This window comes from Bactrocera latifrons, unplaced genomic scaffold (assembly GCF_001853355.1).
Source record: "Bactrocera latifrons isolate USDA-ARS-PBARC rearing strain unplaced genomic scaffold, ASM185335v1 scaffold_60, whole genome shotgun sequence".
NCBI lineage: Eukaryota > Metazoa > Arthropoda > Insecta > Diptera > Tephritidae > Bactrocera > Bactrocera latifrons.
Genome location: NW_017537268.1, coordinates 928,414 through 947,410, shown reverse-complemented (window position 1 = coordinate 947,410; position 18,997 = coordinate 928,414). Strand labels below are relative to the sequence as shown.

General features: G+C 36.5%; 1 protein-coding gene across 6 annotated transcripts in view; it reads left to right on the top strand.

The window, feature by feature from the left end:
• Window positions 1–18,997, top strand: part of LOC108975013 (protein held out wings) — a 113,084-nt gene that overhangs the window by 58,485 nt on the left and 35,602 nt on the right. For all 6 annotated transcript variants that reach the window (XM_018943217.1, XM_018943216.1, XM_018943218.1 and 3 more), the window contains exon 3: window positions 1,322–1,455. In XM_018943217.1, the coding sequence (XP_018798762.1) occupies window positions 1,322–1,455 (134 nt within the window). The remainder of the gene's footprint in view (window positions 1–1,321; window positions 1,456–18,997) is intronic.

Here is an 18,997-nt window from a genome sequence, read left to right as displayed (position 1 = left end):
TGATCACTTTGGTATATATAACCCTATATCTGACTCTTTTAGTTGTAGGACTTACAAACAACCGTTATGTGAACAAAACTATAATACTCTCTTTAGCAACCTTGTTGCGATAGTATAAGAAATGGTGCTGAAAAATATTAGCATTATTTAGTATTTCAACTACAGTCCCACCATCACTGTCGGCCGACTTAATTTAACCCGTTAACCTTTAGTATAAACAGACATATGCTACCGATTATTGCTGACAACAACAATTACATACTTAACAAACGCAATCATTTGAGGTGTATAATCCGCGAGCGTTTATATGGCGAGCTTCACTTGTGATTCGCGTGTGAAATATGGGTAAGCGTTTAAAATACAGCTTAGCAGCATTCAAATGATTATTTATAGTCGGTGCTAATTGCTGCGAGCTGCAGTAGCATCGATCAACAAGGCCTGATATATGCATGCTACACGCTGCACCGCACTTGTGCGTGTGAGTGTGAGCGCTTATAAAGATATCTCAAAGTTTATGAGCAGTTATGAGTTTTAAGCGCCCATTGCAACAATGAAGTGGCCACAGCCGAGTCACGCCGTTCGCACGGATTTCGGCAGAATGCGGCAAGCAGCGTTGTCTAAGTCGTTAAAATGGTCTTACTTGACTGTAGTACACTCGTTGGCGGCGGTCGCGCATTTGGCCAAGTGCAATGTGATACTGCAAAGCAACGCGCTTGCCAAATGCAGTCGTCGTCGGTCAGTCAATCACGTTTTTGGCTAGTTGGCTGATTATTCGTCGAGCTAGCGCTTGCTTTTTGGCCATAACTCGAGGCAAATTAATGAGCCTTATGTTCGAAACGTGGCGCAAATATTAAATGGGAAATATGCAGAAAACGGAAAAATAAGTGAAAACCATAAACAGTTTGAGTACACATAAAATATTTATGAATTGATGAATATATGTGTGCTTGCGCGCATCTGTAGTGGTTTATTGACACACACATGCATACACTCGCATGTGTGTGGCCAAATAGTGAATAGGCATTTGCGGGTGAATTGTGTGCGAAATTTATTTGATATGGCTGTGTGTCAAGAGTTCACAAATCTATTCGATTTGATAATTCAATTAAACGCAATATGGCTTCCGTGACTCCACGCATACGCACAAATGTGCACAAACATATATGTATGTAGGCATGCGGGCTCATATTTATTATTTCTATTTATGTTATCGGAATAGTTTGGTTTTTTTTACAGCAAATGAAGTGGTTTTTATTGCTTTTATCTTTAATTTGCAAAATATCTTCCAAAGTTTTTAACTTCTCATCTTTTTTTTTTGCAGAAATCGCGCGAGTACGTGCTTCACTATTTCAAATAAATGGCGTCAAGAAGGAACCACTCACGTTGCCAGAGCCCGAGGGCACCCCTGTACAGTTAAATGAGAAAGTATATGTGCCAGTTCGAGAACATCCAGATGTAAGTCGCTTCAATACATACTGTACACAACTGTATATGTACTTAAACAAATTATTATGAATTTAAACTTTGAGGTTACCATATTTAGCTCTTCCATCGACGATTTTACATTTTCCACTTCAACACAGTGTTTTTTTGCATAACCACCACGGATATTGAGCTTTTTTGCTGGGGTTGAGCTCAGCTAAAGGTAACATTTCTTCTTGTTTTTTTCATGAGTGGTTGTTGTTRAAGCGAATGAAAACATTCCTCAAATAAGTTCGAGGTGCGGAGTTGACCATACCTGGGTGGATAAAAATCCGGTTCCTTTCAGGTATTTTAGACCAGACTTTCGGGGTAATGGAAGTAGTGTCGTCGTCAACTTCGCTACTACGAAGTGGTAAACTTCGCTTGTTGTTGGTAACGGTTATATATTCCCCATTAGGATGGTAAGGATTATCTAGTTTTTCGTCGACGTCATCTAAAGGGAGGCTCAAGAAACAAGCTGTTTCGAAGGGGTCGGACCAAAGTTAAAAGGACATGATATGAGTGGAGTTGGAGAGGCATGCAAAGAGGTGGCCAGTATCAAGTGGAGACTCATTGCACGCAGGACGTATGTTGGATATGTGGGAGCTTCTTCCTTATTCATTCTTCATCCCTGAGTTTTAGTTCTCAGAAATTCCATAACAGAGTTTATAAGTAGAACTCACTTCGTTATATTCTAATCTCTCTATACAAAGCAATAAATTGCTAACTTTAACGAAATTCAAAAATATGCTTTTTGTATTACCGTCAGCTTACGCGTCTCCCATTTCAGAGAGTTATGGTGCTCAGTTCTCAAATATAGATCTCAAATTGAATTGCTCGACTCTTGTGGTAAAACAACTTGTATGCTCGCATATGTTGTACTCTCTTCGAAATAAAACCTAACCTCAACCAACTAGAACTGTTGGCAAAACCGACAGATGTAGTTTCTCAACCGCACAGGTAATAACTGTAAAATCGCTTGTAGATAAAATTAAAGCAGACTAAGTAATAGAATGATTAATTACTAATTAACGCAATTGTTGTGGAGTTAAAGCGCAAAGCGAGTAGACGTAGCATGCAACAACAACAAAAACACATATCATCTATTTAAAGCGTTAACTACACATTTTTCTAACAAAACGTATACCCACACACACATGACAACAAATGCAAATACCGCGTACAATCTGAATAAGTAGTGAAGCATAAAATCTGAACATTTGTTTTATGAAATGAAACCTGGCAGCTTTAGCATCGGAATCGTTTCCGCTAATTAAAAAGAAGCACCGAGAGAACTATTCACATTTATAGCTAGATAATTGCTTATGTTGTTGTTGTTAATCTGCCACTAGCGATATACATGGATAGACAGACAGACAGACAACTAGCAGCAATGTTCTGCATCATTCGCTCGCGCACACAAACACACACACACACAGATTTTCAATGCTCGTGTAAGCAGCTCTGTTTATTGGCTGGCGCTTGCGTTGTTGTTGCGCCGCCATACGGAGCGCTAGCTGGCTTTCTGCTCGCTGGTCCGTGTGTATTTCTTGCGTTAGTGCGTCGAATGAATTTCTAGTGCACCGGAAATCTATTAGAGGTGCGCCTCGGGCCTGTCAGCCACCCTCTCGCTCTTCCACCGACTCACTCAACTCTGCTGTGTCATGTAGTCGCGTGTGTGTGTGTGTGTGTGTGTGCCGTGCTTATGACGTCTTCTACACGTCGGTGGTGGCGCTGCTGTCGAGTGCCTCTAAGGCACGGCGCCCCATTTCATCAACGTTGGCAGTTATGCAATGCCGCGAGTTGATGGCTGTCTCTTGTAAGTTCTTCAGCAGGGAGTTGGAGCAGCATTGTGGGGTTAGCCGTAAGGCATGCGGGCGTGTAAACATGCCGAATCGAGATTATAGAATTCCGTTTCGCCGTGCTTCCAACACATTCGTCTGTGTTAGCGTTTTATGGCATTCCACTTCCTCCACAGCTATTTTTGCTGTCCAGTCGGAGTTTGAGGGAGGAGGGTAGACAAAAGTGTCGGGCAAACTCATAAATTTCAATTTGGAAAATATTCGGATTAACATCTGTTTTGCATAATTTTTGTTATTTCCAAAAATATACTTATTTAAATTTCCAATGTGATAATTAACCTTGTTGTGGTGTTGGGAGGTCGCTGCGGCAGCCGCGGTGCTCGTTGCTGCGTGTAAATACTCCACACTCTGTAGCGTTTTAGGCATTCAAATATGCTCAAATATTTGCTTCTGCGGCTTAATATGTAAGTATATACATATACTCTGCCGAGAATGACCAATATGTTCGTTGTAGCTGCTTGATTTTCGGAGGCGTTAACAGCCCCTCGACCGTTTAATAAGATAAAATGCGTAAAAACAAACATAAATATATTTCTAACTTTTGTCTGCCTTCTAACCTTTTCAACTAAACAGCTGTATTGGTAAACATTTCACAAGCCTTTAAGGTGATTTCATGCTTCAAATTATCTAAAGTTGTTATATCTTCTCACCAGACACTTCTCATTCTTTTTTGTCAATATGAAAATCGCATTGAGCGACTCTTAAGTAACATTATACTCTTTAGAAAAAAACTAAGGGCTAAGTTCGGGTGTCACCGAACATTTTATACTCTCGCATGACAAAGTGATAATCGAGATTTCAAGCGTGGTTGTGAACCGATTTCACCCATATTTGGTACATGTCATCACGGTGTTAAGAAAATATTATATACCGAGTTTTATTGAAATCGGTTGAGTACTTCCTGAGATATGGTTTTTGGTCCATAAGTGGGCGACGCCACGCCCACTTTCAATTTTTAAAAMAAGCCTGGATGCAGCTTCCTTCTGACATTACTTCCGTAAAATTTAGTGTTTTTGACGTTTYTCGTTAGTCGGTTAACATACTTTTAGTGATTTTCAACATAACCTTTGTATGGGAGGTGGGCGTGGTTATTATCCGATTTCTTTCATTTTTGAACTGTATATGGAAATGCCTAAAAGAAACGATTCTATACAGTTCGGTTGACATAGCTATAGTAGTTTTCGATATACATATGTACGAAAAAGTTAGTAAGGGGCACTTTTCCAAAAAAATTACCTGCAAATATGCCCCTCCCTAATGCGATCCTTTGTGCCAAATTTAATTTTAATATCTTTATTTATGGCTTAGTTATGACACTTTATAGGTTTCCGGTTTCCGCCATTTTGTGCGCGTGGCAGTGGGCCGATTTTGCCCATCTTCGAACTTAACCTTCTTATGGAGCCAAGAAATTCGTGTACCAAGTTTCATCATGATATCTCAATTTACAGCTTGCACGGACGGACAGACAGACATCCGGATTTCAACTCTACTCGTCACCCTGATCACTTTGGTATATATACCCCTATATCTGACTCTTTTAGTTTTAGGACTTACAAACAACCGTTATGTGAACAAAACTATAATACTCTCTGTAGCAACTTTGTTGCGAGAGTATAAAAATATTGAAATAATAAAAAGTGAAGGATGAAAAATCGATTTGGAAAACACCTTGCAAGATGTTGGGACTGCTTATAATGAAGTAAGTCAAACAATAGTAGCCGAATCCGTTAACCTTATTATTCAGGGCGCTGATGACGATTTCTACGTCAAAAGTTTCTTCCTCGCTATCCGGCGTGAGATCCCCATTCGCTAATAAATTGCTTGCCTAATGGCAATGCAGCACTCTAGGAAAGTCTGGCAGTACCTGAAACTTAACTTGATATTTAAAAGAGTGGTCCTTCAAGATTTATTTTGTCGCCTTAAAAGTAATCCACACCAGATGTAATAAACTTCTCTCAACGACTTGTCCTCTCCTCGAAACACTTTTCACACACAGCACTTCTTGGGATGGCCTTCAGTGCCTTCAGCGAATTTTGTCTTATCCCTTCGATCGACTGAAAACGGGTTCCATTCCGATGATTGTTGATTTCTTTACATGTTAAACTCTTAAAACCATATCTATCGGCAGTTATAATGTTCTCCATACATTGGGGATCGGAATTAGCACGATCAGACATGTCCGAAGAGACTATTTACGGTGTTCCTTTAAAAAATAAAGGGCTTTATCTTTCGAACGGATTCGCAAGAGATGTCGAGCTCTAATGGCAACTCTCTAACACTTGCCTGAAAATTTGGAAACACCATAGTGCACACTTTATGCTTATATTTATTTCTTTTCCAGCTTAGTCTCTGTGTGTGCATAAACAAGTATATTTTAAGTACGTTTTTTCTGTTTTCCTTCGATTTCTTATTATATCCATCATTTGATAGTCGAAAATTTTATATGTTGTAATAAAAACTAATTAGGCAAGCATCTAGCTATGAATTGCGTTTAACTATTGCCAAAGGCGCATAACTGCATTGGCTGCAGAGACTGATCTAGATCGCTTTCAAGCTGATTTGTTGCCAAAACGTTCAAACACATAAATATTTAGCGATATCCAAAGTTTTTAAACGTGATTTATTCGTATGGAGCTAAATATCAGCATTTGCAATTTAAATGAGGCACAAATCTTCGAGTCGCTAACATGCATACACGTCTATAGATCATGCTGTCCCTGAACACATTTTGCATGCATACTCCAACACACACGCGTGCATCAATAGTAAGCGATCTATGCTGCTATCGCGGCTGCGCTTGTGGGAGGGATCATATGATCATTACTTCATTAGATATGAGTAATTGTGTCAGCATCATCATCAATCGATTAAGCGCTATGTGAGACGAGCACAGGGCGTCGGGTGGCACAGCTGCCACCTACAAATCCAAACAAACACAAATCAAGAAACACCTGCTGCGCTTGTTCTTCTTTGTTTCGGTGATTTGTCATTCTATGGCTTTTTGTGTTTTGCTGATCACTGATCATTTGAAATTGTTTTGATGTTTTTGTTTTTATTTTTATTTTTAGTGCGGCTAATCTGCATTTGCTGCATTAATCACCCCTTTTTGACAGCTCACACTTTTATTTCTTTTCTGTTTGCGAGTTTAATATTCACACTTTGCGGTTGACATTTTTCGCAAATTTTTCTGTTTGAAAGTGATCCAAAAATTCATAACTTTGTTCTGTATATGTATATTTTTCTTAGGTATACATATAAATCACTTAAAACTATTAAAGACTATGCAAATTGTTGGTATATGTCGAGTAGCTACTTCGTGTTCTCAGTTTTTTGCTTAAAAAATATTTAGTATTTTATAATAAAATAATTTACTTATCTATTATTTTAATTTTACGAGTATAATCGTTAAGATTCAAATCATGCTGGGATTACTCTAATGACTATACATATGTCCATGGTTTCTTTGCAGCCAATTTTCCTTTCGTAAGTTCTTTTCACATTTTTCCTTGTCTTGTCTTCAAAGCTACAGATTATAAAAATACATTACGTAACGGTATAGGTGGGTTAAAACCTTGGTAGCCAGTTACATTGAACAGCTGATTGATTTAGTTGGCTTGCGAACCATAATATTGATTTTAGAAATATGTCTCCAATGATATTCAAATATTTAAAAAAAAATATATATTTTTTTTTAATTTTTTTTTTTAATTTTTTTAAATTTTGTTTTTATAACATTAAATTTTTGTGTGCTGGTTTTTATTATATATACGACTTGCAACATGTTGTTACAGAGTATACTAGTTTTGTTTACGATTTCGTAGATAGGCGGAATCGGAACACTGCGCCCCACCCACAAAACGCCATTAACCAAAAACCTATAATATGCACTAAATTAAGATATTAAACTCTTATTTGACCAAAGGGTAGTCGGGAAAACAATTTTGAAAAAGTGGGCGTGGCATTGCCCTTTAGTAAGTTTACAAGTAATGTACATATCTCTTAAACTATGAAAGCTTCAATAACCAAATTTGTCTGGCACAAATATTATAAGAACTCTTGCCGACTGTGTGACAGTGGGATGAAATCGGATAATAATCCCGCTCACTTCCCATACAGATGAAATCACATATCTGAGCACCTGCTCGACCGATTCGAACCACATTTGGTATATGACAATCCCCTGATATTTTTATATCACGTTGTGTATATGGGCGAAATCAGACTGCAGCCACGCCTACTTCCCGTAAACTAAATTTTAATTTCCATTTGGAGCTTACCCTTTCCGGCAATGCATCCTTCTTATGGCTAAAAATTTTCCAAATCCAACGAAAACAGTTTAAGACCCTAGGCATCGCATATTTGGACCCCACTACCTATAATTGACTTTTTGTCGAAAATATTGGTTAATGTGTCAGATTTGTAATTGAAATTCATTGATCATCCTTTCTTGATAGTATTATATCTCTGTGCTATGAATGGGTTGAACCGGGTCAACACTTCCCTGAGCCCACATATACCTAATATAAAGATTTTCGAACTGCCGGGTGACTTCATACCGCACATATCGGCCAATATGTGAGTTATATTAATAAAATTGAGAGAGCGTGTTTTTCTTATAACGTTGCACATTTGTGCTTCCATTGAGTAAAATCGGCTGAAAACTTGCCTTAGACCCCACATGACTAATAAGTCTTATGTACTTGAAGATACCTCGCTGGCTTTGATCCGTGCAAGTTCCAAGAGGGTCGGGTTATACCCGAACGTAGGTCTTCCTTACTTGTTTTATGTTCTTTCTTTTATAATTTTTATATGCATCGGGTTCAATGAGCGACTTTTATCAGCAACTGTAAGCTAAATTAGAAATCAAGTCACATTCAACGATTTTACATGGAAAGTTGCATAATTAAGTGCTTGTAAATAAATTGAAATAAATATTTAAGTAAATGCGAGCAACATTTGCGGTTTGTTGAATTCGAATTTATTTTTTCTCAACGCTCATTAAGACCGGTTCTCCAATTTCGCGCAGCTGTGCGGGAGTGTCTGACATTGCAACTGTGTGTATTACGAGAAATGAACTGACAACTCATTTAAGTGATATTGCTTATTTTCATTGAAAGCAATATCACTGACAGACATACATACATATATAAATATGCTTATATTTTTATGCATATTTTTCCAGAAAATAAAATTTTTTCCAAGCTGTTGGGTCATTTGGTAGCGAATGCTCTAATCTCTTCCACCAATAATTCTCGAATCAATGTCTATATTTATTTTTTGGTTATTTTTTAGTTTATAAAATCATTATACTTTCAGCTACTAAAAGTCTTTCTGACTAAATCCATAAGCGGTCGCTTTGAAACTGGTTATATAACTAGTCGCGCGGCTCTTTCAAAAACTAATTGAGTTAGTAAGCATAAAATAGCTGCAGGTATTTGCATGTAACAAGAGTAGCAGCGGTTGGCAACTTGTAAAACTATCAACACCAGAAACATTCCTCGCCTATAACATCTGTCAGCTGTTAAAACATGCCGATCGGAGCGCCTGTACTTACATTTCACATCCTAGCGACCCGTTGGCGCGTATTAGTAATTAAACGTCAATTCATTGCTATTGTTGTTGCAGCATGTTCTTTTTGTAAGCACTTTTACATCGTATGGAATTTAATCGCGTTTTGCGGCATGTAGACACCCTCCACTCAGCACCCCTCGTTGGATTCCTCTGACACTTGTTCACAGCGAGCGTTTGACAGCGTTGACAATTACGTTTGTTTACATCTTTTTCAGCATTCCTGCTACCGCGCATTCACTATTTCTATCCGCTTTACATATTCACAATTAAGTGCCTCCTTTACGTCATCTTGTGACAAGGCTGTAAATAATTTTATTACTTTACTCTGCTCCGGGCGTTGAGGTTACACACTGGGGGCGGGGCATTCGCGGGTGCTAAAAGCTTACTGTACTGTTTTCTTTGCTTTTTGCTACTTAATTAATTTCAAGCCATCAAATTTTATTATTAGCAATGTGCTTTTTTTTTTTTTTTGATTGTTTTCGAATCATTATTACTCAGCGTTTGACCTTAATTTTTATTTTCACGCGAGTGAAATGAATAATTTTCCAAAAATACCAGCAGCATACCTTTCGCGCTTTGAGTGGCCATTTTCGTGGCGTTGATGATCGCATCTGTGGCAAATGTTTCTGCTCCGACAACTGAAACAACAATTGTAACAACAACAACAACAACAACAACAACAACAACAATACATCATCTATTCAAGTGTATTAATAATTAAATCAATTTATAAGAATGGCAAATGAAATTTGTTAGTGCAGCCAGCTATCTATAAAAGAAAAAAGGAACTGTAAAAGAAAAAAGAGCAAATGGGAGAAAAATAATAATAACGAAATAACGACATGCACATTTGCTAAAAATGCCATGAGCAATTTGTGAGCAGAAGTCATGAGATGACGGCGCGACGAACAGCCGTGAGGAAACGGAAAATTGCTTGAGCGCTCACATTGCTTATATCGAGGCATATATTATGTATGTATCTACCTATGTTATATACTTAGATTATTACATTTTGGCATGTACCCAACCAACAACAATATTTGAGCAGCTTCAAGTTGGTATTCAACATCGTCCTCCAGTTTGATTGCCAGTATTCGGAAGAAACTTTGAAATCCTTTGAGAAATTTCTATTTCTTAACTTAATATGCAAAATCTGTATACAGTTCTCCTAACACCATTCTTCAACTTATGAGCAATTTTGTAGTTTGATAAACGTCAATATTTTTCTCCAAGTATAGTAAATACTGTCTTTTGACACATTCATACTTCGCAAAGGTTCTTTAGGTGATTTTATCCAGTTGCAAGTCAGAAAACAAGTGCTTTTTGTGATTTTTCTGAAGAGGCATTTTATTTAATAAATAAAGAAAAATAAAAAACATATATTTTCAGAATTGAATGTACTTTAATAAAGGGTGATTTATTTTGTCAAATTGGGATTCCCTTCATGGCGTAGCCGCTCTGCCAGAGGACGTCTGGAGAAGATATCTGGCGGGGGGGGCAAGATTTTTCTGCTTAGAACTATTTTGAATTTAAAAACCATTAATTTTTATTACCAAAATAATCGTTTTCCAATTGCAACTTGTCGTTCGCTTTTCGCATTTTCTGGTCGTAATAATCGTGCTCGTGCTCGTTATTCGTCGAATTGCTGAAAATTTCGAGCGCTCATTTTCTTCACATAATATTCATTAGCAAATAAAAAAAAAACCCCCTCCGCTCGAAGTAATGAAAATATTGCTGCCGCACAGGCAAGTGTTGCGGTTGCAATTTGTCCATTCCAAGCCGATCTCAAGAATTGGGACTGTCTCAAATCACAACCTGGCGGATTTTGAAAAAGTATTTGGGCTTGCATGCATGTAAAATTGTTCTCACTCAAGAAATGAAGCCATTGGACCACCGTAAACATTGTGGATTTCCTGATTTTGCCTTGGAACAGCTTGAAAACAATGAAAATTTTTTTAAGAAAGTCATCTTCTCCGATGAGGCTCACTTTGATCTGAGTACTGCGGTAAATAAACAAAATCGTCCATTCTGGTGCGAAGAAAATCCACAAATTAATTATGAAAGTCCATTACATTTGCCTGAATTGAGTGCTTGGTGTGGTTTTGGTCTGGTGGAATCACTGGTGTGTGTGCTTCTTCAAAAATATAACCAACATTTTAGGATCGCAATTGGAAGCAGTTGATCTTGACTGTAACTGCTTTCGACAATGCGGTGCTACGTGCCACATAGTACGTACAACAACCAAAATATTGCAAAAAAGGTTTGGAGATTCGATTATTTCAAGAAATTGTGACATTGAATGGTCTGCAAGAAGTTGTGGTTTAACACCATTAGACCTGGTCGTCGTAGAGTTCGTTTGAAGTATATAATTTTGAAATGTATAATTTTTCAAATACATTTCCAAAAAAAAAAAAAAAACAAAAAAAAACAAAGCTCTTAGATTGTGACACATCCGTTGAGATTCGAGAACTCCCTTAGTTCTCAACTCTAGCTAAATGTTTATGGGGCATTTATCTAATATGTATATAAGCATATCTGTAAATACTTCGGGAATATGCGGTTCTATCAAAGCCTTGTGGCTTCAGCGCGCTTGTCCAAAAGATGAGTGGCGTCAGACGCGAGGCAGCGGAAAGGGAGTCAAAAGTTGCGCGCATATTTTCGCATTTTAAAAATTTATTATATATAAGTGTGTGTGTGTGCTCGTGTGTGCACATAAACTTTTAAATGCTCAATTTCTCAATTACCATAGCTGCAGAAGTCACTGCAAACACTTTTATAACGTCGTATTCAAATGCTGCTCAGCACCTGTATGTATGTGTGTGTGTTTGAGTGTTGCAGCATAATATATTTTAAGTGCAAAAAATATTTCACGGCGGCTCATATAGCGGCCATAAATCGCAGCGTTTGCGGCAAGAACACCGTCCGCCGTTGCATTCCTACCTGTAGAGCGACCACTTGTTGTTGTTATTGTTGTTGTGTTTGCTGTCGCATTAGCGGCATTATTAGTCATAGAGCATTAACTAATAAATTCAATTAAATGCGGCAGCGCTAAATGCATTTTAATTAATTAATTGTGTAACCACACACAGACAGACAAACATATACATATGTACAGCATTAATTTCATTAACAAAATCACAACAAAAAGCTTTGAAAATTTTATCGAGCATTTCGATTTTTTTTACTATCCGCTTGCTAATTAATTATAAATTTTTTATTATATCTGCGCCGTTACACATCCACACATACATACGTACGCACATACATACATATATATATTTATGTGATGTGGGCGCTGCGCTTGTCTACACTTCGTGTACGACTCGTTTGTCCATCTGCGTCGTCGCATTTATTAAATTTGCTGTCAATCTATGAATTATGCTGTCCGTCCGTCCGCTGAACATTTCATAGCGCGCCAGCAGCGTAGCGCTCCCGTGTTTTATGTAAATTACACACTTTGCATGCGCCAGTTGCTCGCTTACCGTTCAATTGCTGCTCGCTTTTGCCGCTCAAAGTGGTGGCCTTTGATTCGAGCTGTGATCGTTTGGCGAGATCGCAAGTTCGCAAGATTTTCATAGCCGGCTTTGAAGTTGACCGACTTCATGTGTTACATCTACTCGATTTTGTCGGCGCTACGCACGCAGTTATGTGACTGACACTCATACAATCGAACAGACACTACTCGCTTAGACACTTCTACATCTGTATGTGCATATGTATGTGTCATGAAAGCTTGTGAGTTGCTGTGCACTAAATCTGCTTGTTGAACAAACTGAGTGACAATTTCTTTAGCTGATTGACTGACTGACTGACTGCCTAGGAGGGGTTTGACACGTTAAATATGCTATAGTTATTTTCAGAAAGTTCGCTAGTCTTTTCGATCTCTGATTGAACTAATTACTGGTAGCGAACTATTTCGCAGTTAAACGGCAACACTAGGTCTTCTAAGTTCGTGTGCTCTGTCTTCAAGTAAAGTGAACACAGCGTAACACAGCAGCCGAAATGCGCAATCACTCCTAGTTCTTCTTTCTTAAGGGGCTATATCCATTTTCGTAAATTTTTAAATGACTCATTCGAGTATTTCGACTGGTAACTAGTGAATGACAAGCTTGATGTTTTGCTCCCAGTACTGAATCGAAGCGGGATTGTCCGCATATACTTTAGACTTTGCATATCCCCACAGGAAAGAGTATAAAGCTGTGATATCAGACGGTCTTGGTGGCCAATCGACAGGCCCAAACATGAGAATATCTGCTCACAAAAGCGTTTTCACAATAAATTCAATGATTAATGCGATGTGTGGGAAATGGCGCCGTTTTGTTGAAACCAAATGTCGCCGAGATCACAAGTTTCAATTTCAGGCTTTAAATAGTCGGTTATCATGGTGCGCTAACAGTCGCCATTGACGGTTACGTTCTCATCGGCATCATTTTTGAAGAAATATAGACCGATGACTTCACGGGATCACAAACCGTACCAAACCATTTTTTTCTGGCTGAAATAGTAGCTCTTAAATCTCTTCAGGTTACTTTCGTCTCAAATGCTTAAATTTTACTTGTTTACATTGCCATTGAGCCAGAATGCAGATCCAGATCCTCTTGGAATTTTTCAAGAGCCCATAAAAGATATCGACGTAATATGCGCCAAGTCGTTTCATACGTTAGTCCGAATTGCTGCGACCGACGCCGCATGCACTGTTCGCGGTCTTCGTGGGCACTCTCAGCTACGGCTGCTATATTTTCTTCACTGCATACTGAACATGGTTTATTCGTTCGAATATTATCCAATAATTAAAGCAAGGTTTCAAGATGAGTTATGGTGCTGCGAATAGAACGCTCAGTAGGTCGGTTATGTTGACCATAAATTAAGCTAAGCCAGCAAAACACATTCTTTACAGAACATGAATTTTTGTCAGTAAGTTGAACGACTTGTAAACGTTGTAAACATAAACGCCAAACAATACTGAACAAAACGAAAAAAAAACGTGACAGCTTGACACGTTTCACGCGTGAGCTGTCAGAAAAGGCTTTTAAAAGAGTACCTTTACTTGGATCACCCGTTTTTCGTCGGATAATAATCGAAGAAGTAAGACTTTTCATAAAAATTTTGACTTTGTATGCCTTTCTGAATTATTCGACTTTTTTAGAATCACTTTAGAACCACTCATTTTCTGCTTATCGGACATTTTCTGACTTATTCTCATTTTTCAAAAAACTACGCTTGAAAATAACTTCAACCTGTGCCATGTTAGCTGACGCCCATAATATCTATCTATCTAAATCTGTTTATTTCCTTTAATATATTTCTTTTTAATTCACTTTTTCGTTGATTTAAAAATATCATAAATTTAACCATTAAGTATGTTAATGTAATAGTCTAATAGAGCCTCTATATATTGCTCTCAAATGGCAAATTAATTCATGAATTGTTTTGCGTTAGTTCACGACAGCATCTTCAGTTAATTTATGAAATTGGCTTTATGTAACAAGTTTAAGTTTTCTTAGAGCCAATTAATTAGCAATTTTTATAGCAGGAAAAAATGAAGCAAAGCCAGTTTCGAAACCCATACAATCCATCAATGGCAGCTTGAGAAACATGAACGCAAAAACCAAAAAAAATATTTCTATGTCGCAAAATTGGAGTGTCACTCGCTTCATTAAATAGCGCTAAAATGCAAAACCTATTGTTTTTAGTTTTTGTTTATATTTGTTTGTCGCAGAGTTTGTATCTCGCACTAAATTCATAATTATGAATTCATAATTCGCATTAAAAACGTTTAACAGTTTATGATGCTTAAATAATCGCTAATGGGTTTGTTGTGTAAATTGCGTACAGTGTGGCATGCATGAAATTTTTTTGTTTTGATAAATATATATATATACCAAATTTTAGATTTTTTGTGGTAGATGTGGCTTAAAAAAATTATGGTTGCACTATAAGTGTATAAGCATTATGTTTTTTTTTTTGTTTTGTTTTTTGTTAAAAGTGAGGCACCCTGTGGTTTTAGCAAACAATATATTCCAGATAATTTTGAGTCATATTTTAATGACAGTTTTAGGCCGTATAAAAATTTACGTCCAATCCGGTTAATCAGATCCGATTCTTGTGTTAACGGTAATAATTTGCCTTATCAAGTTCTCAATATTTTAAACACCCTGTCTACTGCAGCGCCGCTAATATATAATATAATCAAATTTTGTAAAAGGTCTATACTTTGAATAAGCAAACATATAACCGCAAAAATAAATTTCTCTCATTTCAATTTTTTTTTTTTGATTTCTTTTGTTGACTTTTCCGCTGCATTGCCATAAATATTGCGCCTCAAATCCAATACAAAGTATTTAATAGGTGATTACACAGATAACGAGCGACAAAACAACAATTTATCAAGCTATCAATGAATAACTGCGGTTTAATAGCAGGCAATTTGTCAATGAAATCGGTGAATATTTATCTTAATATGGATGTGTGTGTGTGTCAAAATATTATCAGCAAATTGGTAAGCGGCAGCGTATTAGTGTGGGTGTTGGTGTGTGTGCGCACGCTCGAATACACAAGTCAACATTTGATCAGTGCTGCCCCATAATTTCGAGTGTCGTTGAGTTTGATTCACATCCTCGTAATATAGTAATGCCGCGCTTATCGTACTTTTTCAAGTTGATAAGTGTTTACTACTGTTTATTGGATTTAGCTATTAATGCGGTCAGCCATTTCTAATGTCGTCTGATTTTGGGTGTGTGTGTGTGTGCATGTTTGCGCAATCAATTGATGTCGCTAATTTATTGAACTTGTAAACACACACACACACACACCAGTACGAACTCACATTTAATATTTTTTATCAATAAATATGAACGCGTGCCGCTAACGGTGTTTAGTTGTTTTCCTCGTTTTTTTTTTTTGTAATTTGTTTGATTATGTGTTTATTGGTTTGTTGGTGTGTTTTTGTTGCTACTATTTTTTTCAGGTATTGCGAGTGCTACCACTTATTATCGTTCGCTGGAATCTCAAACATTGCTTTGCTTTTTAGCAGCCATAAAATCATAAAATGCATTGCGAGCCAGCCATTCGCTAGGCGAGGCGAGGCCCTCCACTTTGTGCATGCACTGTGTTTATTTGTATTGCACCGCTTTTGTTATGGTTGTTGTTGTGTCGCGGTGGCAAGTGTTTGTATGATTTGGTATGCCTTTGCTGTGTAAATAAATTTCTGATTGATAATCGTCGCTTAATGACTCGGGGAGTGTTTGTTTGCAGTAGTGGCTCACGGTGCTCTATGGGTGGGTTCCCTTGGCGGTTGAAGTAATTAGAGGCGTTTAAGCTGGAGAGTGCTTAGCGAAAGCAATGCGAGCAATACGTAATTAATATGGATAGACAAGTGAATCATATCACGAATGGAAATTTGCTCGGATAATCAGAAATTTTTAAATGGAAATTGTATGCATTTTGTATTAAAAACTAATTTATTTTTTTATTGATCACATTATTGACTCACTAACTCATTTCTAGATTGCAATAAATTTCTCAGTAAACACTTGGGTTTGAATGTAGAGAATTTTTTTTCGACCAAACACTAGTCTTAAAATTATTTTGAATAAATATTAAAACAGTTTTTATCACGGGCACTTTTTCCGCAACTGATAGGCTAGAAATACATATATTTATATCGTCACCTAAAATGCAAAATAACGTAGCATCACTTTTCATAAGTTTACAGGCGAAGGAAAAGCGATATAATAGAAACCACTAATATTGAAACATAATTTGAGTTTTGGTTATATATTGGTTATCATTTGGTTATCACATTGACACAAAATTAGAGTTTTCGTTATAAATTGTTAACATTTGGTTATAATATTGAAACTAAATTTGAGTTTTAGTTATAAAATGGTTATATATTAGTTATCATTTGGTAATCACATTGAAACTAAATTTGAGTTTTGGTTATAAAATGGTTATATATTGGTTATCATTGGGTAATCACATTGAAATAAAAAGTAAAGCTTTCGTTACAAAATGGTTTTATATTGGTTACTATATCTGACAACGATTTTAAAATTGTCTACAATGTCCTGTATATGTACATACATATGTATGTATAGTTTGGTAAAATCCTCATAAAACATTTATAACTAGAAACAGTAGTAGGCTACAGGGCTCCATATTCAACCACCTTGCACTTGCACTGCGTAATCAGTGCAAATGACCGAAACTATAATGCTATTTGCTGTTGTTGTTTCATACCATTATCTTATATCGGCTCATAACATGGCCATCAATAGATACATTCATACATATGTACACAGGAGAGCATGCAACATCTCCACCGCTCACCTTGTTTATTTGCATTTAGAAATTTCGGAATTATCTGCAATCTGCCCCATATGCACACACAAACACTTACACCGACATGCCATCAGCTACAAATACAATTGCAGTTTGGCAGTGCAATAATAGCTGATCGATTCACGTCGGAGGATTTTAATTAAATCGGCTTCACATGCATTTCTGAAATCTGCACACTTGCGTGCCTTGCGCTCGTGTCGTTGTGAGTGGTTTTGCTGAAATTATTATTCGCGAAATGAAAAGTTTATTGGCAAAATTTCTCGGCTAAAAATTTGTTAGCGAATTTGTACAAAATATTTGCTTCAATTGCTTAAACATATTCCTTCCATCACACTGTTATTCTAGTTAAATATAAACATTTACGAAATGCATTTGTGAGTGTGTAGGTATGAGTTGTGGCGCCGATACCAAATGGCAAATCTCAAAATTTTAAGATGGCGTACGAAATAGTTTGCTTGTTAGCGGAAAGAAAAATAATTAAATTTTTTTTATAGCTTTGACCAGCTTGTTAAGTGATTTATTATTTGTTGTGATTTTAATGTTTAATGCAAATGTCTTGAATTGATGAGAAAAATTGCGAATTATTGGAATTGGCAATTCACAACAACAAATACTATACTTTTGGGTATAAATTTCTTTTGAAAAAGTTTAGAAATAAAGATATTTAGCATTTTTAAAAGTTTTTCAAATATATTTTTTAAATGTTATTTATTAGAACTTTTGTATTAACTATCTCGTGAATTATAAATTTAGAATGTTAGGCGTATATCATATTTTGGTTGTAATTTTTTCAAAATTTTTATTTATTTAAATATTTCTATTTATTTTTTTAGACATAAAATCTTTATTTTTATACCCTGAATAGGGTATATTAGGTTTGCACGCCCAGAAATAGGCGTCGGAGACCCTATAAAATATATACATTTATAAATGAGCAGTATGTTGAGCTGAGTCGATTTAGCCATGTCCGTCTGTCGGTATATATACGAACTAGTCACTCAGTTTTTAAGATATCGTTTTGAAGTTTTGTAAGCGTTATTTTCTCTTCAAGAAGCAGCTCATTTTTTGGAACTGCCGATATCGGACCATTATAACATATAGCTGCCATACAAACTGAACAATCGGAATCAAGTTCTTGTATGGAAAACTTTCACAATTGACAAGAAATATTCACGAAAGTTGGCACAGGTTATTTTCTAAGACAACAATGTAATCTCCGAGAAAATTTTTCAGATCGGATTACTATAACATATAGCTGCCATACAAACTGAACAATCGGAATCAAGTTCTTGTATGGAAAACTTTCACAATTGACAAGAAATATTCACGAAATTTGGTATAGACTATTTTTTAAGGCAACAATGTAATCTCCGAGAAAATTGTTCAGATCGGATTACTATAGCGTATAGCTGCCATACAAACTGAATGATCGGAATGAAGGGCTTGAATGGAAAACGTTCGCATTTGACGTGGTGTCTTCATGAAGTTCGGTATGAGTTATTGTTTACAGAAATAATGTAATATCAGAAGAAATTGTTCAGATCGGATTACTACTATAGCATATAGCTGCCATACAAACTGAACACATAGTTACTAAAAGAAATGCACCTGTGAAGGGTATTTAGCTTCGGTGCAATCGAAATTAACGTTTTTTCTTGTTTTATTTTAATATTGTTGTCAATTATTTTTTTTCATTTTTGTATATATCTTTTTCAATTGTTTTGTTGGTTTATTTGATATAATTAATTTAAAATTACAAA